The sequence below is a fragment of the Microchirus variegatus genome (genome assembly GCF_963457635.1).
Source record: "Microchirus variegatus genome assembly, chromosome: 9".
Taxonomy (NCBI): domain Eukaryota; kingdom Metazoa; phylum Chordata; class Actinopteri; order Pleuronectiformes; family Soleidae; genus Microchirus; species Microchirus variegatus.
In genome coordinates, this window is record NC_139810.1 from 27,949,507 (window position 1) to 27,976,960 (window position 27,454).

Genomic DNA, 27,454 nt, shown 5'->3' on the forward strand with positions numbered 1-27,454 from the left:
TGGCCCTCAGTCCAATGTTGGGTTCCTAAATTGGCCCTCAGGTATGAAAACTTTGAGAACCCCTGATGTAGAGGCTGACCTGTCAGTTAACCCTCGCACCAGAGGCATTGTTTTTCCTCGCGTCCTCTCCCACAAAGCGCTAATACGTCGATGTCGTGTATGGCTGCGTGTTCTGACAAGAAAAGAAAAAGAAGACTTAGGGGTTTCAACAAGTCAATTTGCAGTGAAATTCAATCCCAATAAATAGCTGGCTTTTATTGGCGCCGCAGCTACAGCGTCGCCGCGTCGCACATTTCCCTCCGCCGCTCTCGTAATGCCTCGTTTTCTCCGTGCTCAAGAGAGGTTATCTTACCCTTGTGGTTTTGATCTTGTTGCCAGCGTAGCACATCCAGCCTGAGTTGTCAGGGAGCGTCTTGCATTCCTCCCCCTCCAGGCAAGGCTCCATCTCACACCACCACTTCCCAATTACTATAGATGCTACAGGCAACAAAGACAAGAAAATAGTCATACTGGTACCTTTTACCCCAAACGGAGTGCAAAAGCCAGACAGCACAGCACAGCACAGCAGTCTGCAGCCAGACGGCCATTAGGGCTAATCCTAATTATGAAATAAATAACTTGTGTCTCATGCATATGTTTCACTGGTTTTTTTTGTTGTTGTTGCTTATTACGGTGCAGTCTCTTTATTAGAAGACGTCATAGCAGAACGCAGAGCTTGGAAAAGAGGCTTTTTTTTCCCCCTCACTGAGTGAGTGAATCAGTAGGTGTGACTGTGACTTGACTTTAATGTATGCCACATTTGTCATCCGGGGAGAAAATTGCCCTAAATACAGGGTAAGTAGACATTGAATTGTTTGTAAAAAAAGAGTCTGTCAGAGCTGACACCGAAAGACCTCCAATTCCCTCCGTCCGCTCATGGGTTTGCAGTGATATTTGCAAAAGGGGATTTAAGATAAAAGCTGCAGGTGAGAGGTTTTCCTTAAGCCAAATACGTACTTTAGTTTGTCTCAGACCTGAGCACCAAATCCTTTCCTTTACAAGGGACTGAAGCTGTGTTGCAGATATTTCTATAAAACCACTATGGAATATCAGCACTGCTCTTGAATGCAATCAGCAGCCATTTTCCTCTGCATCTTTTTTTTTGTCCCCGAGGTATGCTTCACTCAGAGGTTGCGTTTGTCTTGTCTGTTTTCTATAGAGTAAAAGTGCACCGCTGCAGACGCTCTGCTGCTGCCTGTCAGCAACAGAATATGGATATGACATTATCCCAGGTGATGTTAATCTAAGCTGGGAGAAGGAAACTTATCTTTATCTTTATTAAAATGTAACACGGCGGGATTTCAGATTTCATTTAACACAGTAGTACATTCTACGTTATTTATTAAGTCGTGCAAACTTGGTTACGACACAGAATAAGCTCTCATCTGCGTGAATCACCGTCGACACATGAAGGTCTGTTTCTGGTGGTTCCGGCCACCTTCCCCGGCAGACAAGAACACTTGACCGTCTGTGACCGCTCCTCGATTCGATTCTTATTGCAGCATCTGTGAGCGGCAATTACCTCACACGTGCCCCCCTCTGATAAGAAGAAGAAGAAGAAGAAGAAGAAAAACAGACGGTTACAAATCACATTAAGTCGCCATGATGTGGTGATAAAACACACGTAAAGGAAAGTAACTGGTCACAAACTTCTCATAGTGATGTTAAAACTGGTTGCACAAATGTCATTTACACAGAAACCCCCCCCGCCGCCATCCTTCATTTATATTGGTCCCAGATTAGTCCAACGACTGCTGCGTCTTTACAACAGTGACCAATCAGGAGCCACGAGGGACACAACAACACAACAGTCGGCCCGTTGTCACTTCAAGTTGGGTATTTTCTCCATCTCGGCTCCCATCGATTACATCATCTGGCAACAAATTAGCCTCTGGGGGCAGCAGCCATTATCCATTATTTTTTTGGAGCTCCCAGTGCGGACAGGAGGACATCTGGGTCAAAACGTCCATTTTCTGTATCATGTTGCGTGTCTGACAAACAACAACATGAGACATGGGAACGGAGTCGAAGGCGGCATTTTGGTTTATCTCTATTAAAACAGCTGTCTGCACATGAACGCAGATAAAAGAATACATAAAACATAGATGATACACGTTGATCAATGTATATTTGGCTCTTTACACAGATACAAGACACCAGAAGGTGCCCAATATCTTGTCCCAGCCGAGTTTGAATAGATTTCTTTCCCACAAATTACATACATTGACATATTAGCTGCAAGTACAAAGTAAGTTTTTAAAGAGACACCAGGCAACTTTTGTGTCCCTGATAGTAAATAGATAGGAGTCTTTTTACAATAATGCCAGGAAATTCAGACAAAACTGCACCATTTTTGTTTGTGCCAATGATAGAGATATAAATGGAATTGTACAGTGAAATGTAAAATAGTGTGTGTGGGGGGGGGGGGGGGGGGGGCATCTTAAGAATGAAGCAGCTGGAAGCCGTCTCCCAAAAGGCCAGCTACGACTTTTTTTAGTTTTGGTCCGACATTTTAAAATGTCATTTTTGTTTTTTAATGAAATGGAAAAAAGACATTCTGACAGATTCTGAATCATTCCATGAAATCTTGTAATGACTTTTCAGAAATCGGAGTCCTGTTGGTGGCCCCCGTGTCAAGTTTCGCGTGTCAAGCACATTCAAGAGAAATTTCCACACAAGGATTAAATCAGGGGACTCAAACTGACGGCCCGGGGGCCACATGCGGCCCCTCAATCGATTACATGCGCCCCCCACCCCCCACCCCAGTTGATATCATGTTATAATGAAAACATGGCCCATGACCTCACCGCCTTTTAGACACAGTGTGTAGCTGAGGCACAGCTGCCAGCGAGGTGATAGAATATAATATATGTTTTAATAATGGTCATAATTATCCCATTATTAAATGTATCACATACAACATTCAATAACATATATAAATACACTTGTTAGGGCCCGAGCCACGAATGGCAGTGGCCCTGAAACGGCTCCTGGTACGAATTTTAATTACGGTTGTCCACACTATTTATGTAATCTAAAATAAATGTCTGTTTTTGATATTAACACATTCATTTAGAATCATAAATAGTATTATTAAGTATACGTGTGATATCATGATGCAATATTGTGAACAGTTGTTTTTTTCCCCACTTTTTGTTCTCTAGGCCGGCCCCATCTTGACCACAATAGATGTGCATTGGCCCCCAGGTCATTTGAGTTTGAGACCCCTGGATTTAATGAAACAGGGACATTTTGGGAGGGAATAATCCACAAATGGACAACCATATCTGACAACACAGTATAATATATCAGTCGTGTGTTTTATTACAACATCTCAGTGCTTCTCCCACCACATCTGTATCTCTGCTCGTCTCTTTTTTTGTGAGAAACTTTGAAAAACCGTCGCACAAGTTTGCTGCCACAAAACAAGAATAATTGCTCCTGTGCTTCACATTCTTTCAATTTGCGGACGAGCTCCCCTGTAGCTTGTTGAACGTTAAATGATGATGAAGAGATGGGTGAGAGGCAGGCAGAGGAGAGAAAAAAGGAAAAGGGAAGTGAGAGAGACATCTATTAGCAGGGAGGAGAGGCCTGCTTCAGGGTTATCATGAATATGAGCAGTGGTCCACACCATGCAATTATCACCAAACGACTGGCTGTGCCCTGAAGGATAAGGGGGGACTGGACCAAGCAAACTTGACCTTCGTCAACCGCCGGCCTGTCCCACCTACTGTGCTCAGCCTCTCGACATGTGAGAGCTGTGCGGCAAAAGGACCATCTGACAATTACACCCATCAGCATGACACCAGATCAAGGAGGTTGCAGAGAGAAAGAGCAGAGAGAGAAGGGGGGGGGGGGGGGATATCTGGTACACTGCAAGCCGAGCAATTCCAAATAATGTTTGACAATGAGCTGTGGGTTTGTGAATTATGGGCAGATTTGCATATATCGCTTTAACTGCATTTGAATATTTTTGGCTCGTGAGCCCCTGATGCAGAGCAGTGCTTTTTTTTTTTTTTTTCTTTTTCTAAGACGTAGAAATGCAGCAGTGCAAAGTGTCTTCAGAGAGAATCTTGTAGTTGCGGAGCAGCGAACGGTATCGGATTACCGCAGCTCAAGAAACTCGTTAATTAACATTTATAAGCACTAGGTAAACAACTGATAACAAATGAAGTCGTAGTTTGACAGTTGTTGGCGTTTATCCATCAATAAATATGATCCTTAATTAATAACAGACGCTTGACGACGTTATATCACACCGTTACACGTCGTTTGACTCATTCCAACTGCCAAACATTTTGCATGAGGAATAACCCAATTCTTCATTTCTACCTAATGAATCTTTTTGACTCAACAATAAATGTTATTTTTTCAGAAAATAGCAAAACAGGAGGTTAAAAAAAGTTAAAAAAAACTGTTGACTGTCACAGATTATGAAGAAAAGCAACGAAACCTCACGTGGAATCAGCAAATGTTTTCAGTAGGGTGAGCCGCTGGTTATCAACATAGTTAAAAAAAAAAAACACTTCATTTTTTGAAGCCAAATAATCATTTTAATCAGGTAATTGCTGCCTTTCTTAATCTGTGTTATCGTCGCTGTAAAACACGTCTAATCATACCGATAAAAAACCAAACGGGGGCGACTAAAATAAAGATGTAGCGCACAACCTCGAAATTGCAAATCTCCACAGGTCATTAAGAAGTGAAGCATAAATGATGCAGGTGATTCTTGAAGACGTGCTTCATATTGGCTCACCGCTGCACTGTATATGCATTAAACACAGCATATATTTGTTCAATCAAAAGCCAAACCAAAGGCACAACGGAACACAGGAAGTGATGAAGTCTCCCTGGACGCACCGTAATTGAGCCATCATGTGAGCTCCTGTGGGGATTCACTAACACTCAGCCACACTTAACCCACTGGATAGAGATGAATCACTCAGCGCGTCTCACGCAGCTTAAACCTTTTCTTTTTTTGCTGCACTGGGTTTAAAAATAACCATTAACCCTTTCTTTAAAGTCTCAAGAGAGAGAGCGTGAGACTGTCGTTAGTTTACGACAAACTGAAACAATCACAGATGGCAGGCTTCACCCCATTCACAAAACAAGCCTCTGGCGGCCTCTGTTGGTCATGTTGGCAAGTGCAAGTGTTGAAAAAGTAGTCGCTGATTATTACGTCACCATGCAATGGTGTGAATTATCTTTAATTATGGTGCAATTTCAGCGTCTTATAAGTTCTGGATGTGTGGTTTTCTATGACAGTAAATTGTTTTAAAGATCCCATATTATATCCTATTTCTCAAAGTTAGCCTAGCTCCCTGGTGTCCTAATGAACATGTCTGTGACATGCTTTGGTCAAAATACCCTAAGGATGAAGCACCACAGCAGTTCAATCACCCTGAACAAAACAGCCCTGTTCAGAACGCTCGGTTCAGTAGTATCTCTTTAGGTCCACCTTAAAAAAAAAGTAAAAACAAAACTTCAGGGACAGGAAATGACATCAGTAGCCACAGAGGCTACTGGGAGCTAACAGCAGTTAGCATTTGGAAAAGTGATCATTTGCAGGCTCTCGCAGGCACATTGCTATCATATATAACATGTATCCACTGGACAGATAAATCCTCTGAGGCTGGAAGTTTGTGTAGAACTCTGCGCTGCACTGTGGAGCCAGGAATAGAACTTTTCGCGGACTTCCGGTTTTTCGGATGCAGTTGCCCTCGGCCAGCACTCTCGCGTGTTTTATGGACAAAGCGGAGAGACAACAATTCCAAGAATTTAGCGCATTGTGACGTCCCAAAGAGCGCGGAAGTCAACATCGTGTGTTTTATCTCCTGTACTTAGACTGAGAAGGACCACAAAAACATATGGGAGTCATCTTCTTTCACACTTTGGCGACTGGTAGGGCCTCCAGAGTCCCAAATATAAGTATTAGAATGATCAAAAAGTTGATTTTGCGTAATATGGGACCTCTAAACTTTGGGAAACATATTTTTCAGCATTTTATGGGCCCAAAAATAACAGGCAGATTAATAGATAATAAAAGTAACCATCGATTTGTGCGTTTCTACTGAGCGGAGCTGAGACACAGTTGTAAGGTTTGTGCTGTGGCACTTTTTTTTAATAAAGTGAACTATAATTTAATAATGTAAAAAATATCACTTAAGGGGAAATTTAAGAGGCCGTTTGTTGCTCCCTGTCATGTCTGTGCAGCATATTGGGGTCATCACGCTCGGATGAGAAATAACTTCTAACTTCTGTCTGATACACTCGGCGCAACATTAACCGTGATGTACTGTATGAGTAAAGGCGTAGTTTGGAAAAACAACAGCCCACAGGGGTTTGCTCTTCTTAATGCATACCCTTAATTGCATAAGACAGACCCATATTTTCCTCTTTGATCTATTAAAAACAGAATCAACTTGTGCCGCTTGTTGCTAGCAAACGGAGAGCGAAACAGTCAGGTTTTGCTCTATATTTGGAAATCATCACTTCCAAAGAATACATTAAAAAGGAATAAAAATGCAAATCAGCGGGAAGGCATTTCCAGCTGACAGGTGTACTGGTCTTGTTTAAACAAAAGCGATGCAGCTTTGATGAGAGATTCTCACCGAGTTCACCCGTGGCTTCGGCCTGTGACGACGACGCGCCGCACGCTTCCACGTCCATTATTTGCATTATAAATATTTCAGTTGTCGCTCAGATCAGGTGAAAGCTAAAGCCAAGCAAGGGTATAATTGTTTTCTATATTCCCATTTTCCATCCCATCATCACGATCATCATCATCAGCAGCAGCAGCAGCAGTGACTATACCAGGGCTCTGCAACCTTTAGGATGGAAAGAGCCATTTTTGTCATCTCTCCACCCAAAAATTCATTTGGAGCCGCAAAAAACCCCACAAGATGAAGATAATAACACGTATAAAGGTTTTTATACAGACAAACTATATACAATAGTAATAGTCTCTTTCATTTATGACATTTAAGAACTACAACATGTTCAGTTTATATCCAACCTCTAGACCCCGTAGACCTGGTTTCTTCCATTGTTTCATTGTTTGTGGCAAATTAAAGAAATTAAAATGAACCCACTTTGAAATAAATGAAGCAAATATTTGGATTGTATGTTGTTCGTGCTCAAGAAAAACGGTATGTGGATCCAAAGATGGACAGGACGCATCCAAACATGTACTGAATATTGCATTTTACGTCGACATTGGATGTTGCACAAGATACTAAAACACTTTTATTTGTCGCCTCGATCTCTAAAGCTACAAGGAGCCACTGCAGAGTGGCTGAAGAGCCACATGTGGCTCTAGAGCCGCAGGTTGCAGACCCCTGGACTATACCAACAATGTCAGCTTCAAAAATAACAAACACCTTTGTGTGTGTGTGTGTGTGTGTGTGTGTGTGTGTGTGTGTGTGTGTGTGTGTGTGTGTGTGTGTGGTTGCTGCAAAAGTGACACTTTGACTGACAGGGAACACGGAAATTGTCATTCATCGGTTCAGAGGTCGCACCGCAGCAGACGGGTCTCGGCCGGAACTGCCTGGTTTTCGTTGGCGCGCGCCTGATTCTTGATTAGTCTGAGCGTGGAAACAGAGGTGACCACTGACGATTTGTCGTTTTTTTAGGTCCAAAAGAGCTGGAGAAATCTTAACTGTTGAGCTTTCTGCCATGATTTATTTAGTTATTTATTTCCCTCAGAACTGATATGTCTTTTGTCAAAAAAAACCAAAAAACATTTGTTGTGTTAAGTGCTCACGGTCTCAGTCTCGCTCGTAATCGGGGTCAATGAACTCTATAGGTATAGAGAGAGACGCTACTTCAACATTCAACTTACAGGAAATAATTATTGTTGCAAGGTTCAGTCAAGAAATATAAGAGCAGATATTAGCTTTTTTGTGTATGCACAGAAATAAGTAACGCTACATAATGATGTCAAAAAGTAGAAGGCAATCGGAGATTGGCAGACTTCACCCCATTCACGCAACAAGCCTCTGGCGGCCTCTGTTGGTCATATGGGCAAGTGCAAGTGTGGAAGCATGGATTTGGGTGTTTTTTAAAAAAAAAAAACCTTTGCTGCTTCCTTTGACTGTGAACTGCAGCAAATGTCTTTGGTTTTTACGTTTTGAGGACTAGCTTCTTTAAAAGGAAGCGTAAATTAAGCGAGGACATAATCGTTAGTTACAGCCCCGGTTACAACAATAACAGAGATTTTCCTGTCAGGGGCATAATTCACAAAACTCTGGATTCCACATTCTCTCATTATTATTATTATTTCCTTGTATCTGAAAGATTCCTCCAGCTCCCGTTTGTAAATGTTTGTTTCACAGACTGAGGAGAAGCCCTTGACATGTACAACAACTCGTTTTCTGAAGAGAATCAGTGGTGTTTTTTTTTTTACACACCGACACAACGCTGACCTTTTAACCTGTGATGCAAATGCTCATTCGAGTCATTTAAGTCCTCGCCGTCTTTATCGTCAATAACGATTCGACGAAATCAAATTCCATTTCTTAATTGCAGCAATATTTGTCAACGGTATACGTGAACTTCTTTACAACGAATACAAATCTGCGTTCCTTCAACGGTTATGTGGAAATGTTATGTTTTTATGACCAATCACTGCCTTAATTGTGCACATTGTTGTATTGATATTACAACACTTCAAAAATGAGCTCCTTCATTTTCACATTTATTTTGAACACTGGGCGCAATTCATCCATCCATCATCCGTTCATCCAACTCAAACTTAGGAAAGGGACAAAAGCAACAGCACGAATAAATCTTGTGGTGAGACTGCTCTGTCAACTGCAAAATATGTTTGTTTTTATTGTCATTGATAGCATAATTATGTAGTGGGATTAGTTCCTATAGCATTTGTAGCAAGAGGAAAGTTCTCCTATAATGCCTCGGTTTCACTGAACTGATTTTGGAGCTTTTTTTTCTCCCCAATATCCATCCATTTTCTACTGCTTTTTCCTCCACACGAGGGTGCACACGGCGAAAGGGCCGCACACAATGACATATAGCCATCCACTCTCACACTCAAACCAATGAGGTCAATTTAGAGCAGGGGTTCTCAAAGTTTTGATACCTGAGGGCCAATTTAGGAACCCAACATTGGACTGAGGGCCGCCAAAGGAAAAAAAACAGAAAGAAATCCCATTTGTAATCATTTTAATGACCAGATTGCAGTTCTACAGTTTAGCGTTGAGTAATATAAGCGTTAATATAATGTAATTTAAGCATTAATATAATAACGTTTTATAATTTATTGGGTAATTACCCAGTATTTTGGCCATTGTTCTTACCTTCCAATTACAGGTTAATACCAAGTAACACATTTCTGTTACCATATATTTACTGGGTAAATAGCTAGTAATTGGGGGCTGTAGCTACCTGCTTATTACCAGCTTATAACCCAATAATACACTAAAATTCACCATATAGAAACCAGGTAAATACCCAGTATTTTTGTTTACACTTATTGGTCTGTATCCAGTAATGTCCAATAAACATTTAACAAGCTTAGTAGCTCCTGGATTAAAACTATCAACTGTAATTCACTGCGGGGCCGCCAGAAATGTTTCTGCGGGCCGCCATTGGCCCCCGGGCCGCACTTTGAGAACCAATGATTTAGAGCGTCCGATTTACCTAATCCCCAAATCTGTATGTTATTGGACCGTGGGAGGAAACCTATACGCAAACTCTGTCTCTAAAATCCTCTATGTCTGCAAATCAAGATGTTGACGGCGTCACTGAAGGATTTACTTCGCCGTAAGCGCTCCGATCGACACCGAGGACAACACCTGGCTTCGGCGTCGTCTCAGCTGCTCGGATGTTGTGCCGCGCGGTCTTCCGGCACAATGAGTCACGCTGGAATCCTGCTGCACCGCGCGACGATTGGACGAGTTATGGACATACGGCACGCCTGGATGAAGGCGAATGCAGTCAAATCATGCGTGACATGAACACGTGAGCAAACAGCCGCGGATTTCCGCGTATACCGCGGTCGCGCAAAATGGTCCGTCCGTCTCGGATAGAAATGTCACTGTGCAATAAGTACGCAGTGACTCGCCCTCTTCTCTACTCTAACAAGCCAAGACTGGGAGGCTCCCACTGGAGAGGGTTCTTCTCCAATTGTTCTCCATCTGTTCCAGAGCATACGTGGAACAAACATTATAAAGTACTGTAGCAGGATTTATTGAATAGAGCTTGTAACTGTAAAGATGGATCTAAGGTAGTCAGTTATGACGTTTCCATGTAACACAGTTAAGTTATTTGACTTCACTAATATATATATATGCCTCAAAATGTCCGTCTGCGCTTATTTTAACCATAAAAAGGACCAGAAAATGTCCTGTGACTAAGCGTTTTTGCCCATTTTTCCAGAATAACTTTAAATATCTGGCAGTTATGGACAATTGACTGCATGTTAAAACAGAGTTTTAACACAGTAGATGTACACAAACACCAGATTTTGTGTTAAATTTGAAATCTAAACAGTTTTTCCCCACTCTGTCTTCTCTGGTGACAAAGACTCTGTAGAATAATACATTAGGTTACATTCATCACATCATTAAATGTGTTTATTAATTCAACGTTTAATTATATACTCGCTTGTCTAGTGTTTTAATTTACAATCGTCTACATGTTATTATCGATTCACGTTTTTAATTCTATTCCATTTCGGGTTAAAGTTGTCTTTTTCCTTATTAATAGATTCACTTTGCACCTTCTTTTTTTTTGGTGAACAATATACTAACTCAAACACTTACTTTGTAACGGTGGGAAATATCATCCCGACTATGCGATATCATGACGGATTATCAAGATATTTTCACTTCTAAATCACTAAACGGTTGGATTTTTTTTTCACTCTTCACCCGACCAGACTAGAAGTTCACTGACGTACCGACGCGCATCAACCTTGGAGTCGCTGCAAACGCGGAATCTGCACTCCGCTAATTATTTTGTCGCTTAAAAGTAATTTACAAGAGACAGCTGGTCCCGATCTTCAAACCACGGCAGTCCATGTTTTAGAGCAGCATGCCTGTCACCTTTTAATGGGAAATGCATCCAAGGTGACCCATTATAGTCTCTTCTCTCTGTCTCTCTCTGCACACGCTGTCAGCAGACTTCCAAGCCAGCAGGCTACAGCGGTTCTGGAGGCTGACAGAAAATGGGGGGAGCGTCAGATTAGAGATTGTCTAATTAATGCAGATAGAACATCAGCGAGAGCCACAAGAACATCAACGCGTGGTGTCAAATCCACTGACTTCTACGATAACTACTTAAAATATAAACTTCAGTTTCTCACGCTCACGACGCAACGGTTTCACGAGGAAGTGTCATCGGCGTGCGCACGAGCGATCGTGATCCGAGATCTCCGGACCTCGCAGTGCAGTGCGTGGACATGACATTAAAGACGCTTTTGTTTGATTCTATTTTAACCTTGGACTTCATGACAAGGACGTTACTGTCACTGTCATATCGTCCAAAATGAATTCTGAAGTCTTGTAGTCTGTCGTTTTGCCGCGAGGGATACACCAGTTTTGATAATTTAACCAGTTAAACACCTAACCCAATGTCCAAAAATGTATTTTTTTTGCTTATTTTAACCATAAAAAGGACCAGGAAATGTCCTATAACTAAGCGTTTCGGGCCCTTTATCCATAATAACTTTCCATACGTGGCAGCTATTTACAATTTCCTGCATGCTAAAATACCGCTGTGACAATTTAAAATGTCGAAAAACACAGCAGTTGTACATGAGCAACAGATTTTGGGTGTTGAATTTGAAATTGGAACAGTCTCAAACATATTAACAATGACATTTTTTTTAAAGTCTTTTGTCTCTCAATGTGCAAAAACAGGCCCACTCTCTGCTGTGAAATTACCATAATAACCTCACGTCAGCCTTGACGTGCAACATCTCAGCTTTCAGGAATTTTTCCGATAGCTTAAACCGTCGCGCAATTACGGTAATGCAAATAGTGCGCGTGTTAAAGGGTTAATTCTTTTACAAACATCCGCTGAATCGGGTGTCGTATCTTTGGTTGTTTACGGTTTCCTTATATCATGCAGTCATTTGCACTGAACGCAGACACTTAAATTTGTCGTTATCACCCTGTTGCTTTGCCTTTCAATGAGTCAGGAGCAAGCAACAAATAACAAACGCAGCAAAGAAGAAAAAAAAGGGAAGATGTGAATGAAGAATTCAACATTTTTGTTATTGAATGATATTCTCACTCTTGACAGTTTCTGGCCGGTGAGCATGGGAAACTATTGCGTGAGCACAAGATTTGTCTCTTTCGCTCATGTCCCTTTAGGGAAGGGGTGTCAAAGCCATTATAGATCAGGGGCCACACAGTGTGGAGCACAATCTGAACTCAAGTGGGCCGCACCAATAATATGATAGCATAATAACCGATAAACAACAAGAAATCCAAATTTACCAGGAGGTATATGTTTTCGCCGGAGTTTGTTTGTTTGTTTGTCAGGAAATGTCCGCAATGGGACCAGGAACAAGTGATTACATTTTGGGTGTGATCCGTAGAAGCTATCGCTATTTTGTGGGGGGCTGAGCTGCCTTGGTGGAGGTCTGCGCTCTCCGGTTGCTTTTCTAGTTCTTTTTGTTTTCCCTGAAATTTCTTGAAAAAACAAAAAAAAGTGCAATTTCAACAACAGATTTCAGCAAATCTACACAGAATCTGGAAGTGAAAAATATAGTATTTGAAACAAAATGTTCACAAAAATTTTAATTCTGCGGGCCAGATTGGACCCTCTTTGTGGGCGGGCTCTGGACCGCGGGCCGAATGTTTGACAGCCCTGCTTTAGGGGGTCCGTAGACGACTAAAAGCTGAGGTGAAATCGAGTAACATATTGCTTTGGAAAACAGGAAGACTTGTTTGTGTGGAGGCCGGACAAAAATGCAGAATACAGTGTGTCAAGTGTAACTATGAGGAAATCTGAGACATGTAGATATTACAAATGTCAACACACGAGAAGTTTTTCCACAGCGAATTATTTTTATTTTTTTTATTTCTTTTAGGTACGTGCATCTTCTAAGTCTTCTACACACGCGAGTGTCTGTTCACAGAGAGTGCAGACGCTTGCCAGGGAAAGAGCTCAAAGCAATTTACAGGCAAAGAAAAACGACCAATTGCTACTCTGCAAAAAAAAAAAAAAAAAAAAAAAATCACTGTCCATAACAAATACAAGCATAGAAATTCATGAAATACGGCTGGCAGTTTTGACAGCATGTCACACACAAAGAAGCCGTCCTGTGCAGCGGGCCAAATACGGGTGATACTCTATTGAAATGCAAACAGAGCGCTCAAAGAGTCGAGCTGCTGTTGTTTTAAGATGCATGAAAACGGCGAGGAACAGAGGAAGCTGCGAGTGCTAGGGAGTGGAGTGGACTTTCTGATTTGCATACGAGCCTGGAGGCCTGTCGTGTCTGTCGTCACCTCATCACAGGCCCGGGACGCTGCCGCACTGGTGCTCGTGAAGGGCATTAAATGCTAGTCTGACTCTCGACGACTCGTTGGTTGTTTGGATTTTTTTTTTTATGGGTGGAGATTTGCAGGCTTGTTCGGCGTGACGGCGGCGGCGGCACTGTTCGCGTCCATTAAGCACGCGTTAAACAAAAGGCGCCGTTATCTCCATAATCCACAATCCTGAACCACGCGCGTGATTTTTGGAAAATGGGCAGGGAAAAAAAAAAAAAAAATCTCTATGAAATGTCTTTCATTTTTAAATGTCAAGCTGTCCCTGTCCCTCCATCAAACCCCCTTTTTTCCCCCCAAGTGGCAAATGTCCAGAAATGGTATTTCAGATTTTTTTTTCTTCTTCTTCTTCTTTCAGATGGCCTGCTCTGATGAAAGGGTTTTATTCAGCGAGGAGAAAAGGAAACACAGATAGAGTCAGAGCAGACAGCCTTTAGAGAACAGATGCTTGCCTCTGATGTGACTGCTGGTCCTCTCGCAGGCAGACGATGCGCCCGCAACATGTAAACTGTGTCATGATGCATAATGCAAAAGGCTAAATGACCTTTTTCACGCCACATGACATGTGCTCCGAAGGGTCGGCGGGCGATGATTATTCAAGACCTGCGAGCCGATAGCGGAGGGAATTTCGGATTTCGCTTCAAAAACAGGCCGAGTCACGTCACCGTCGCAATCGCGTTGTGCCGCAAACTGGCAAAGGGAAGAATGCAACACATCCGCGGCCGGGTGGTGAAATATTTCAGCACGTATACGTCTCTATTTAGACGTCGTCAACATGTTAATTTCGCCGTCGAACGAGAAGACGCTTCACAACAGGAATATCGTATATACACGTCTTTTTGTGTCGTTTAACTCCTTCATTTTGCCTATATAATATAAAATATATAGTGTCAATATGCCACATGACATGCAGCTCAAAAAGAAACAGCAATAGAACATACGCTGATACACCCAATATTAATTACTCTGCTTATTTCTCGTGCCCTCCCCCCCCCGGAACCAATTAGTAAGTTAAGATGCTTCTTTTCAGTTTAATGAGGTCTAAGTAATGATAATGAATTTCATATTTCTTGTCAAGCATTTAGAGCAGGCAGGCTCCCACAAAAGGAGCTGCCATATGAAGCGATCTCTCAAGCGTAATTCCCATTTGCAAAAGAAGTATTTATTTCATTGAGAATATCAAAATTGAGCAAATGAGTTCCCATTTTCACTGGGAGGACGGATTAATAGGAGTGTTTTTTTTTCCTCCTCGCCGGAGCCGTTTGGGGACAACATAGCGGGGGGGGGGGGTGTTAGTCACATGAAATGACAAGATTTAAATAAACAATTTTGTTTAACAACTGGGTTACACAAATCCTCGCAAATCACGTCTGAATTCTATCGCAAACAGCCGACAGTGAAGCGACAAAAGCCTCTGTTCCTCGTCGAAAAGAGCAGGCAGAGCCCGAGGGTTGCCAGTTGCCACGCCTTGAAAACCCCCCCCACCAAGAGCAGAAACACCAAAATAAAGGAAGGGGGGGGGGGTGTAACAGAGAAACAAACTTGATATATCTCTACGTCTTTATAGAACGTGGGTTAACAGGAACACTTGGCAGCGGGGGGGGAGACTCTTACCTTGGCAGGGTGCAACATTTCTGCTGGAACAACTCCGAGAACATGCGCGAATGCGCGACAAGAGGGTCTGAACTCCCTGACACAATATTTACAAGCTGTGCGGACACAAGCTATCATTAATTCAGCAGTAGTTGTTGTTTGTTTGTGCAACACACACACACACAAAGCCACAAAAGGCCCGTGCGACCGCTGAAATCAACGATTACAATTAAGTGCGGTGATTGTGGGGATGTTTTCCATTGTGAGGGCTTGTTCAGAATCTCCTGGGAACACTCGATACGAGAGTTTTATCGTGTTTAATGTTAATCATGGGAAGTGCTGTCGTTGCGGTGCCGTCTCGTGAACTCCACGTGGGAGCAAACCAAAGAATCCAGGTGTTTTTCCTGCAGCAAATAACCTCTTGCTAACCCTGGGCCACAGATACAGTACGTTAGTTCCATCGACCTCGTCATCAAAATGTTATCTTTTTTATCACTTTTATTCAAAGTGACTTACGAAAGAAGAATAAGCTGCGTAGAAGAAGTCTTGGAAAGATAATGCACGAGATGCACAGTGGACTGATATAGGGTGAGAGTGCAGAAGGGGGTATAAGTGCTACACTCTTAGAAAGTAGAACCATATAAGACTCTTCAGCTTGTCCTTATAGGAGAAACCTTTTTGGCTGCAGGTAGAACCTTTTTATCAAGGTTCCACCTGGAACCCTTTTAAAACCCTTAGGATTATCTGAATCAAAATGGTTCTTACTGGAACCATTAGTGTTACCAAGAACCCTTGAAAAACCCTTTCTTCGGAAAAGATTTTTTCAGAAGCAAATGGTTCCAGGTAGAACCTCAGCCCTTTTAGAAAGAACCCTTATTTCTAGGACAGAAGATGCTCTTGGAAGAGCTGGGTCTTCAAGAGCTTCTTGAAGGAAGTTCACATCAGAAGGAGCTTGTTTTTTGGACCAAAAGTACAATGACACTTGTGTGTGATACCTGGTAGGATGCGATACGTGGAATTACAAAATTGGATGATACCGGCCAGTATCGCCGATATCGATACCAATATACATACTTTACTGATCAAAAAGTAGGTGCTATGCAAGACAAGTTTGTTTATGTAGTTCAACACATGCCTCATTGTGTTGGAGTGTTGTTTTCAATGATAAAACTCATTTATAAACCCAAAAAAACAGTTGTTAAAGCAAACACTTGCTCCCATGTATAACTTGTATCACTCACCCTATGGCCCCTCACAATAATCCACTCATCAAGTCATGAATACAGTTTGCAAAACATGTAACAACACAGTTGTTACGAGAGAAAAATATTTATTTCAAAACTTAAAGGTGACATAGAGTGGTCCTGTTGCACATAAATGTTAGTTATGGAGGTCTACTTACATATATTAACTTGTTTTTATGGTCAAAAACCTCCTAGTTGCTGTAAACGAGCCGAAAGTCTTTTCTGATGGTGTTTTTCTGCTGCGAGATTTCAGAGTGAACTTTCACCCCCAGAAGACTGTTTGTTTCGAACAGTCAGGGCTTCATAAACAAGGTAATGACGAAGATACACGCCAAAAAAACAGCGTTAATAGGAACTTCCGGTCTAGTTCCGCTTTAAACTCTAGTTTCCTTAAGTCTAAGGTTTTTGTTCATAGAATACACAGCATTAAAATAGTGCAACTTTTAACCTAACATATTACTCTCAAATGCAACTAGTAATTTGAGAGTAACTTGTCCAACTGTAACTGACTGCAGCAAGTAAAGGAATTAATGTAGCACACTTTATCACGCTCAGTGCATTATTTGAACATAGTTTAGAGTGAACCAGTCCGCGAAAAATAATTTGAAAACTCTTTTTGAAGTTCAGCGTTCTCTCCCTCGTGCAGTTTCATCAGTTGTGTTGCCACAGCAACCACACAAAATATCCCATGCCATTTTCTGGCCAAATATAACAAAAATATAAATCTCATCACGCGAGCATTGAACTCTCACTAATGTCATTCATGAAAAATCAAATGAGAGTCGGTCTATACATGGACGGAGCGGCAGTCTCTTCTTGTCAAAGATATGAATAATGGACAATAGTCAAGGTAAAATAAATAATGTCTATATGTTTGATAAAAGAGTCCCTGTAAATGTTTTGATAGTAAAATGTACTCGACCGTCAGGGATGCAAAACTGTTAATAACTGACAGAAAAACGATTTCAAAGAGAGAGAGAGAGAAAATGAGAGGCATACCGTGACGTGTAAGTACTAAAAAGAAATGCAAAGTGATCACAACAAGACACAAACCACCATTAGAAAAACAAATCAAGCCGAGAGACCTAAAGTTTGAAAATGACAGCAAAATGAATATCGAGGCACCAAAATGACTAGAACGTGTCCACAAAGAGAAGCACAATAAGCACAAAGAGCGCAAAATATAGAATGAAAACATGGTCATTTCAAGAAAGAGGCTCAACGGGTACAAACATTGTTGATGTGTTTGTGTGTGTTGCAGTCGGAGTGCAGAAAACACACATAAAGTATATACAGTAGGTTTTTTCCAAGCCTGGACCGCCACGACCACACGTTTTGAGATCCAGCCTCGCTCTGATGCAGATGCACAATTCACAGCGATGAAACTTTAATCCTAATTACACCTCTACAACATCATTACACATTAATTAGGATGAAAAATTTATGTGATCCATAAACTCTGTTATGAGGCCATTTTAGCCACAGATAAATGCTCGACAACGCTCCAGAATCCTGTTTAATTTGACGGAAGGTGGGGAAACGTTTGTGAGTGCTGTGCACATGCAGCAAAAAAATTATAATAAATAGTATCCGTACAGCTGAGCCGTTTTATGGACTATTTCTGGATTAAAGCGAAAAAACCGAATGCTTTCATCAGAGTCAACTATCCGTCAGCTGTGACAGCTGTCATAACAACATGTTTAAATAAAGTGCTGCTCGCTAATGAACAAAACAAAGGTCAGAGAACTCTCGGTAATGACAGAATGAACAGCCTCTTACGCTCGACGCGGGCAAAAATGTCTACAAATTATCGTCTAATGAAACCATTTTTACGGCTAAATGTCTTCCACCATTTTCGGTCGGTAATTGCAGCAGCAAAATGTGCGACAACAATCCCCCGCATTTCATGATTTGACAGAAATGCACTTTTTTTTTGTGATCTTGATGAGCTGGTTCAGGACGTCTGAACGATAACGTGGGTCGGGGCGGCCGATTTGATGACTGCTGCGTGTTTTTTGGACCTTAAAGGGGAACGTATTATGCAATATCAACTTTTTAATCCTGTTAATACTTTTATCTGGGACTCTGGAGGCAAAGTGTGAAAAAATATGTCTCTTTGTGGAGATAAAACACTCAATGTTGACTTCCGCACTATTTGTGAAGTGTTCTATTCTTGGCTGCACAGTGCAGCACAGAGTTCTACACAAACTTCCAGCCTCAGAGGATTTACGTCTCCAGTGGATACAGTGGTTATATATGACGGCAATGTGCCTGTTGGATTCTGCAAATTATGGCACTGCTCATCTGCATCTATTGTGCAACATCATTTTCCCATCTACAATATTGTCACACTGCTTGTAGATGTCACTTCTTGCCTTAAAGGAGAAATATTATGCAAAATCAATCATTTAAATCCTTATATTTGGGACTCTAGATGCCCTATGAGTAGGCAATGTGTGAAAAAATATGACTCAGTCATGTTTTTGTGGTCCGCCTCAGTCTAAATAAAGGAGATAAAACACACAATGACTTCAGCGCGCAACGTGAAGTCACATTGTGCAAATTCCTGGAATTGTTGTCTCGCGGCGCTCCGCTTTGTCCCTAAAAACCGCGAGAGTGCAGGCGAGGGCAAGTGCGCTAAAGTCTGCGAAGTGTTCTATCCTTGGTTGCACAGTGCAGCACAGAGTTCTACACAAACTTCCAGCCTCAGAGGATTTACGTGTCCAGTGGATACGTTTTATATATATATATGATGGCAATGTGCCGTTTCTGCAAATGATGGCTTTTCCAAAATGCTAACTGCTGTTAGCTGCCGGAGCCTCCGTCTGTATGACGTAGTTTCCTGGGTCTCATTTGCATTTAAAAAGACAGGCGCTCAAAAGCGAGCGTTCTGAACAGGGCTGTGATTGAACTGCTGTGGTGCTTCATCCTTAAGGTGTTTTGACCAAAGCATGTCACAGACATGTTTATTAGGACACCAGGGAACGAGGTTCACTTGTAGAAATAGCGTAAGACAGCAGCCCGTGCCGTGTTTCGGTTAATTTGCTTGCGTGCGACTCATTGCAGACATAAGGATGATTTATTTATTTTTAATCCAAGCCTATGCCGTCAGTGTGACAAAGAGCCCTGTCTCACGGGGCTCTTTGAAAAATGAAAGGGAACGGAAAAAAAAAAGAAAACCCACGAAGACGCGCCCGAGCCATCGGATGATAAGCGCTATATCTTTGTGTGAGATGATCAGCCAGATATTTCAGAAGCAGAATTGGAGCGTGAGTTTGACAATGAAAGCTCAGAGGTCAGACGCCTGCCAACAGAACTGCAGCCCGCTGCCAGCAGCGAGCACAGCACACTGATTTGTGATTACCGTGCAGGCTAATTTGCGAGCCGTAGCTTGTTGGTGCGTCATAGAATATGTACACGGACGTAAATATAGATGCTTATGTTGAATACGTCGACGTTTTCCACTAATTGGGGGTGAAACGTGATCATGTAGCTTCGACGTTTCCCACTAATTTTGTTGATTGATTCATTAGTCGTTTCTTCCGTTAAATGCGGAAAATGGTGTTAAACCAAAACATCATCAGTTTTCTGCAGTATAGGAACAAAGAAACCACACGATATTCGCATTTAAGAAGCGGAAAAATCACATAAACTTGTTTTTTTTCCCACTTAAACTGATGAATCCGTACAATCAAAATAAACGGCGAGACTTTAGCGAGATTATTGCAGCCCTATTATCATGATTTGTATTATGCTTACTGACGTTATTATGGACGACAGATTTTCAGGGAACTATGGTGGCTTTTGTATACCTGAAAGTTTGTTTTTTCTACTTTACTTTACATAGTAAGCTCTATGAGGAGCTGTTTTGTGGCCAAAAACAGTTACTACATTCAAATTCAAAATACCGAGGTCTTTTAGGTTTCGTTTTCTGACGTAACTGGCAACCCGTGGTTGCTCGACAGCTGCGACTCTACTGACTGCAATGATTGGTAGACGGCGGTAGGTGGCGCCACATGTCAAAACATGATTTTAAAACATAAACATGATTTGCAGTCTGCAAAATATTTTTTTAATGCAAATATTTTGGCTGTACTGTTGTTGTTGGTGAGTTCAGTTTGTTATATTAACATTATTCCTGAGTCTCTGTGACATATTAGGAGGATTTTATGGCCAGTTGCTTTAGATTTATTACATAAATGCACCTTTAAAGAACTGTACCAAAAAAAATAAAAGCAAATAAAAACATGACACCAAAACGGCATGAACTTTGTGTGTCTGTAAAACACCAGTTATTAATGTTTAGGGATCCTGGCTAAGACAAGAAACAGCTGGTGTAGTAATTAATTAAGCTGAGGGCCACAGAAATCCATTTTGCATATGAACATTATGATCACACACACACCATAGCCCCTGTACAGAATTTTGCTGAAAGACTTAAATTAAACATGCTGTTTAAACAAATATCTACAAGCTTAGGAGCCTTATCTTATGAATAATTCATGGGACGAAAAGAGGAAATAAATGGAAAATACTGAAATATGTAAAACCCTATTTGGAGCTGTGAGCATACAGTAATAATTAAGGCACTGATTGTCCTGAGATTCATTTACTTATTTTTTATTTTTTTGTTCGCCTTTCAGGGCTAATAAAGAAAATGACGCAGATTATTCCTGCTGAAATATGTGATTCGGCAGCAGAGCACGAGCAAGCTTCGCCTCCTGATGCATTCGATCCATTAAAAGCAAAAAAAATGTGAAGAAATGTGCTTAAGAGGCGACAGAAGAGGTAGCTGTGTGTTTCACAGCAGCTCTTCAACGTCACTCCAACATGTGCAACAGCATCGGGGGCAACTGTTACGAGCCTGGCTTGTGAGGGGAGGGGGGGAAGAAACCATTAATAACCAGATTGAAAAAGGTTGTTGAAAAATGAAATTGTATTTTAATGAGAAGGATGAATCTCTTAGAACACAGAGCATTAAGGCTACATAGGTACAATATAGAGTGTCTTATATCCTTTTTTTCCCCCCCCAACCACAACCCATAGATAATCTGATGAATTATAATTTTTTCCATTTTCACCAACTACATAAAACGCACCTGAGTAAAAGGCAAGAATTTGGGTGGAAAAGGTCACAGCTCAAAGCTCGTTTTGCTCGCTTTTGTGAACAAAAATAAAAGAAAGTCGGTCCATTTTGTGACTTCTGCACAATTATTGCAACTCCAAGTTTTTAATGTGACATAATAACAAATCCTATATTTGACTCATCATCAACACATAAGAAGTACGGATGGGACGACTCTGCTTTTTTGTGTCCAAAAACTCGATATTATTCAGATACAGTCACTTTAGACCATTGGTAACATTGACAACACATTTTGTGCCGAGCCATTTCAAAGACATAATTCTCCATCTGTGTCTCACAAAATATTGCTCCCTCCAAAAGAAGAAATAAAACAGCCCAATCATGACTTTGCTAAAAATGCTGTCACTGAATTTTTACAGCACGTGCATTAGCACGCGATATATAGGATTTTATATATAGAATATCCGATCGGGTGATACCAATTCCCATCCCTTATAAGAAGAAGACACAAAAACACATTTTGTAAAGCCTGAAGATGTGACCTATAAACACACACACACACACACATCCAGGATGTCCATATAAGGAGTTGTGTCTTATTCCCACAGTAATTTATCAATGGTGCACCTGTGGCACAGATCCATGCCACGTGAGAACTAATAGTTTAACAAAAACCCAAAAGAATAATGAATATTTAAACTAAAACACAAAATATGGCAACACAAAACAACACAATACCACCCCACACTCCCAATACCACAATCCCATAAACAGCATGACCCCCACTGACTGAACCTCAGCTGCTGGTATTTATACAGGTGTGTCTGACGAGGGGAACAGGGCAAACCAATCACAGAGGTGGAAGGGGGCGAGGCAGGAAACCAGGAAGCGGGAGAACCAATCGGGAAGGAGGGATGGCACACACGAATCTACATAATTACAGAGTCCACCAACACAGTGAGAACTCTGTGCCGAGCTCCAGGTGTGACTGAGGCTGCTCGTCACTTCCCCCGGCGTCACCGCCGAGAGCGCGGTTGAGGGTGTAGGTGAAGGGTTAAGGAAGATGTGTGTCAAAACAATGCGCCTCCAGGATGCATTATATAAGGCTATTAAATCGTCTGCGTCTAAAACCTGAGCGAGGAGGATACAACCTCCGCGTGTGACAGCCGAAAATCAATTTTTCATGTGTGCTTCGTTGTGAGCTTTACAAGAGTGTTTTCTTTTGTTTGAGCGCATGGCAGTGGGGAAAAAAAAAAAAGCCAGAAAAATCCTTTGCCTAAAGCTTGTGGAAAATGTGAGGGATTGAAAGTGTACTTTTACATATGGGCACAGTCCATATAGTAAGAAGAAAGGTGTTTTTTTAATTATGCACGGCATTAAAAATACATCCAGATTAAGAGGCCACATCCATACGAAGCACTGAGGAGGGACGGTAAGATCACAGTTAGACGGTGTGAAAAAAAGAGGAAGACGGTGAAACGGATATAAGGCAGAGTAAAGAATTTATGACTCCAGTCTGAATAAATGATAATATACAGCGTATACAAGCGGCAAAGTTGTCTCTCTGTGTATCCTCATCTATGCAAAACACTCCCAGCTCTTATGCAGCGACTGTGAGCTAAGGGGCGTCATGAGCACATATGCGGAGAGAATCGGTGACCTCTCGCTTATGGTGAGTTTGACCCCCCCCCCCCCGCGAAGCCGACTGTTGGTGGGAGTGAGTTCGCGAGGGAGCAAGGCCACCTCGGGCGGCTGCAACTATATGCTCTTTATCATACATTGTGCAAACACACACCCCCGCACACGCACACACACACACACACACGATGCGCCGCCTCACCAGCGGCACTTTCGTTCAGTGGAGACAGACTGCTGCTGCTCACGCGTTTAACAAAACCTTTGTTTCTGTCTGACGCGAAAGCAAACACTTCCAGTCTTTTGCTCGATATCTTACAAGCACTTTTCTGTGCTTCCCCATATTGCGGGGAGGGCGGGGCGGCTATACCGACGCGCGACCCCACTCTACGGATGCACTCCACAACACAATGTGCTCTCCTTTTGTGCAGCGTTCATGCTCTTTGCACCAAATAAATACAGCGGCCTCGTGAAATCACAGCACGCGGAGGAACACCGCCCCGCACCGACTGAGTGAGTGGCAGGCAGCGATCCCTGTATGTAGAGCTGTAGGGCGGGAAGCCGAGCGCTTTTGTCTGAACCACTGAGCGTACACTTCTATTCAAAAAGGCACTGAACTAATGGACTTCTGGACACACACACGGTCTCTGCAATAAGGCTGCCAACATGTCAGCGCATGAGTGAAGCAATTGCTTTCACATTGTCAGGCGAAAAATTATTACTGAGAGCACATTTGGATCGAGCGGCAAAAAAGAAAAACGCCGCTTCTAAATCCTTTCATATATTGCTTTTCATGCTGCAGGTGTTTTTACTCGGAACTAATAATTGCACTAACCCTGTGCACTGAAAAGCAGCCGGCGCTCAGGTCACGATTTATCTTGTTTCCCAAAGTCACTGCACGCGATTGACTTGACAAAAACGACGACTCTTTTTTTTTTTTTCCCCGTCCAGATCTAAAAAAATTCTCCTGGCAAGGGCAGGACTGATCTCTTGCCCTCTGTAATCTCAATTTCCTGCCGGTAACACCAGTCACCGTGAACTTGTGGTATTGTGCTGCCTTTAATGATTGGCCCGAGTGGTCTGCAAACCGGTGGCCCTCTTTGCCACCAATTCGTGACCCGTCAACCCCAATCCTCGCACCAATCCAACAAGCGCGCAACACACACACACACACACAGCAAGTGAGCAAAAACGTCCATGTGTCGGAATCAATCCAGACAGGCGTCCCGTCCTCCTCTCATAAAACTGGCGTCTCATTTATCCAGGAGTGAGGACGTCGCCGCACTGTGGTAAACGGAATTCACACTTTTAGTAACACGGGGTTCCCGAAGGCTTTGAACGTGTTTTTTTGTCTCTCAAAACGCACATTTGAAATATTTAATTTCGTTTCCCTTTCGTTGACGCGAGAACCCTTTCGAGAAGATTTCTCATTTGCCCGTGCCCTTCCCCCCCCCCCCCCCCCCCTTCTTCGCTTTACTTGATATGTTGTTTTTTTTTCTCCTCCAATACACACGTGCAGACATGAGTAATGGGCAACCGCGTTGGAACAGGAAGTCTTCTCGCTCGCAATATTGAGAGTATTGAAAAGACCTCTCGCTGATGTGCTCGAGGTGCACTGGTGCACAGAGGAAATAGCAGACGCCGAGGACCTGCACGCTCACGCTGCTTCTTCTCCCTTTGAAGTTCTGACAGCGTTCGGCTTCATCTCCTCTGTCTGAATCCTGAGATCATAATTATTTGCCGTAGCCGTGGCTCACCACGTCTGCCTGACGAAAACAACAACAGCACACCAAAAAAAGTTGGACCGTATTGTTGCGGTCATATTCTATTCAGTGCAATTTCACAGGGAGCTACAATCGCTCGAGATCAAATTGAGAGGGAGCAGCGTAGCATGAATATCAGCGGTAATAGCTCGAGAAGGGAAGTGCAAAAACACCCATTGTCTAACTGTGTGATCTTCAGTAAAGAGATTCACTTCGCTATCAAGGCCAAATCTTAATGGGAAAAACAGCCAGTAAACAATGCGCTCGCTAAGTAATTGGCTCGTAAGTCTATGCTGAACCCGCAAATACATTAATGCGTCTAATGACTTAATGAAATCAAGCTGGAGACGAGCAAAGAAAAAAAGGAGCGCCCTGTTCTTCTGGATCGGCGGAACTCACCGATGGTGTGAACGGTGGTTCGCCCGGGCCTCGTCCCATGACGGTGCTGGATGGTCTCGTAAAACGTGGCCTGACACAGCTGAAAGGCCGTCACGCTGACCCAGAGGCTCAGGCAGAGCAGCCAGGACATGACAGGACACATCTGCTGAGGACCGGAACCAAAAGGTGAAGTCAACACAAAACAGTGTACATCATGTTCTCATGCGTGTTTGTCCTGAGACAAACAAAAAAAAACCTTGACCCCCCCCCCCCGCCCCCCGCCCCCGACACGAGCAAAAAACGCTTCATCATCAGTGACCATAAACACTATCTGATGCTAAATGATGTCTGTAATCACTGAAGTGAGATGCCATCATTGATGTGTCAGTTCCTACAAGAATAAATACACAGTGGAATAAAAAAAACGATTATATAAGTATGACTTCTCTGCACTGTTTCATCTTCCTAGTTCGCCCTGTCTTGTCCCAAAGCCACCGTTGCTGCAAATGTGGAGTGATATCCCTGGGGAGTTTTATCATCCCCCCCCCCCCCCCCACCACCACCACACACACACACACATGCAGCAGAGATTTCCCCTGACAGGCTGTGACTCCCTTCAAATCCTGAGCTGTGCAGCTCCTGCCTCAAAACTGAAAGAAAAAAAAAAAAACTTAAAGAAAGATAAGATTTTCTTCTTCTTCTTCTTCTTCTTCTCTTCTTTTTTTGGGCGAGCAGCTGGCTGCCAAGGCTTTTCTGTATCTGTCAGAATAATGTGACAGTGACACAGCAGTGAGACGAATCAAAAGCCCCTGTAATGTTTCACCATGCTGTTTAGATAAGTTAAAGAAGAAGAAGAAGAAGAAGAAGAAGAAGAAGAAGAAGAAGAAAGTAGAACGACGCTCTTGGTCATAGGAGACGCGAGGCTGTGGAGGAGAAAATACAAAAAAAATGTTTCAGCCCTGAAATTGTTTCACAACAAGGCGTTACATTATTAATCGTCTGATTCATTCATTCCGTTCATATAACATTTACGGGATATAGTTTACAGGGCGTGATTTAACGATGACGTCGAAGAATAACTTTAATAAAAAACCTAGAGACTCAAATATTGCATGAATGCCACACACTGATGTTCCTACATTGGTATACAAGAAAAAATACAGATTGTACTGTGTGTGTGTGTGTGTGTGTGTGTGTGTGTGTGTGTGTGTGTGTGTGTGTGTGTGTGTTCTTGTACTTGCGGCATACTGAGGACCAGTGAGGGTTTTTAACCAACAAAGTGAGGTCATTTTTACGGAGTGAGGACATTTTGGCCGGTCCTCACTTTGTTTTCATTGAAATCACTTCCTTAGGTTGCTATAACATACTATACTCAATTTGTCAAAAAAAATTTACAACTTTGGACCCAAATTTTTTGGGTCAAATTTTTTTTTGATTTTGGATGACATAGTATGACGTTTTTGTCAAATTTTGGACCAAAAATGTTTTGTCAAAGATTTTTTCAAATTTTGAAAGACATAGTATAATATGACGTTTTTGTCAAATTTTTGGACGAAAAATTTTGGGTCCAATTTTTTTCCCCATATTTTGGACGACATAGTATAGTATGACGTTTTTGCCAAATTTTGGACCAAACATTTTTTGTCAAAGATTTTTTTAAATTTTGGACGACATAGTATAGAATGATGTTTTTGTAAAATTTTGGACCGAAAATTTAAAAAAAAAAGTAGTTCCTTGTAGATGTCATTCATGAAGTATATATTTGTAATTGTGTTGATTTATAAAGTGGAAATGCTGGTCCTCAGTATGCTGCAAGTACAAGAATGTGTGTGTGTGTGTGTGTGTGTGTGTGTGTGTGTGTGTGTGTGTGTGTGTGTGTGTGTAAAATACCTTGTAGTCCTTTTGCTTTTACACACATATTGTTCTTGTGGCAATGGTAATATAACATACTGTGATGAATATGAAATCATAGCAAATAAACATGCACTTTGGTTGTCTAAACAATGTCAAAATGGCAATTTTTGTATCCATGCGTGCAGATTTCACTAGATTTGCTCCTTTTAATGCACAAATCTCCTGACATTAAATCATAAATAATTTTTTTTGCACACAGCATGAAGAATAAATTAAAAAAAAACACTCTCACCTGAGCAAACCCAACAAAGAGTTTATAAATATCTCAACAGAATGACACAAATCCAT

At 42.0% G+C, this 27,454-nt stretch overlaps 1 protein-coding gene across 1 annotated transcript; it reads right to left on the minus strand.

Annotated features, from left to right (window-relative positions):
• Positions 1 to 139: 139 nt before the first annotated feature.
• LOC310932351 (chemokine-like protein TAFA-1) lies at positions 140 to 27,454 on the minus strand (the record flags this gene model as incomplete). The annotated part of the gene is made up of 5 exons (XM_083895658.1): positions 140 to 172; positions 353 to 477; positions 1,438 to 1,578; positions 25,274 to 25,434; positions 27,399 to 27,454. 5 exons carry the CDS (start codon positions 27,452 to 27,454, stop codon positions 140 to 142), a joined length of 516 nt encoding a protein of 171 aa, XP_083751784.1.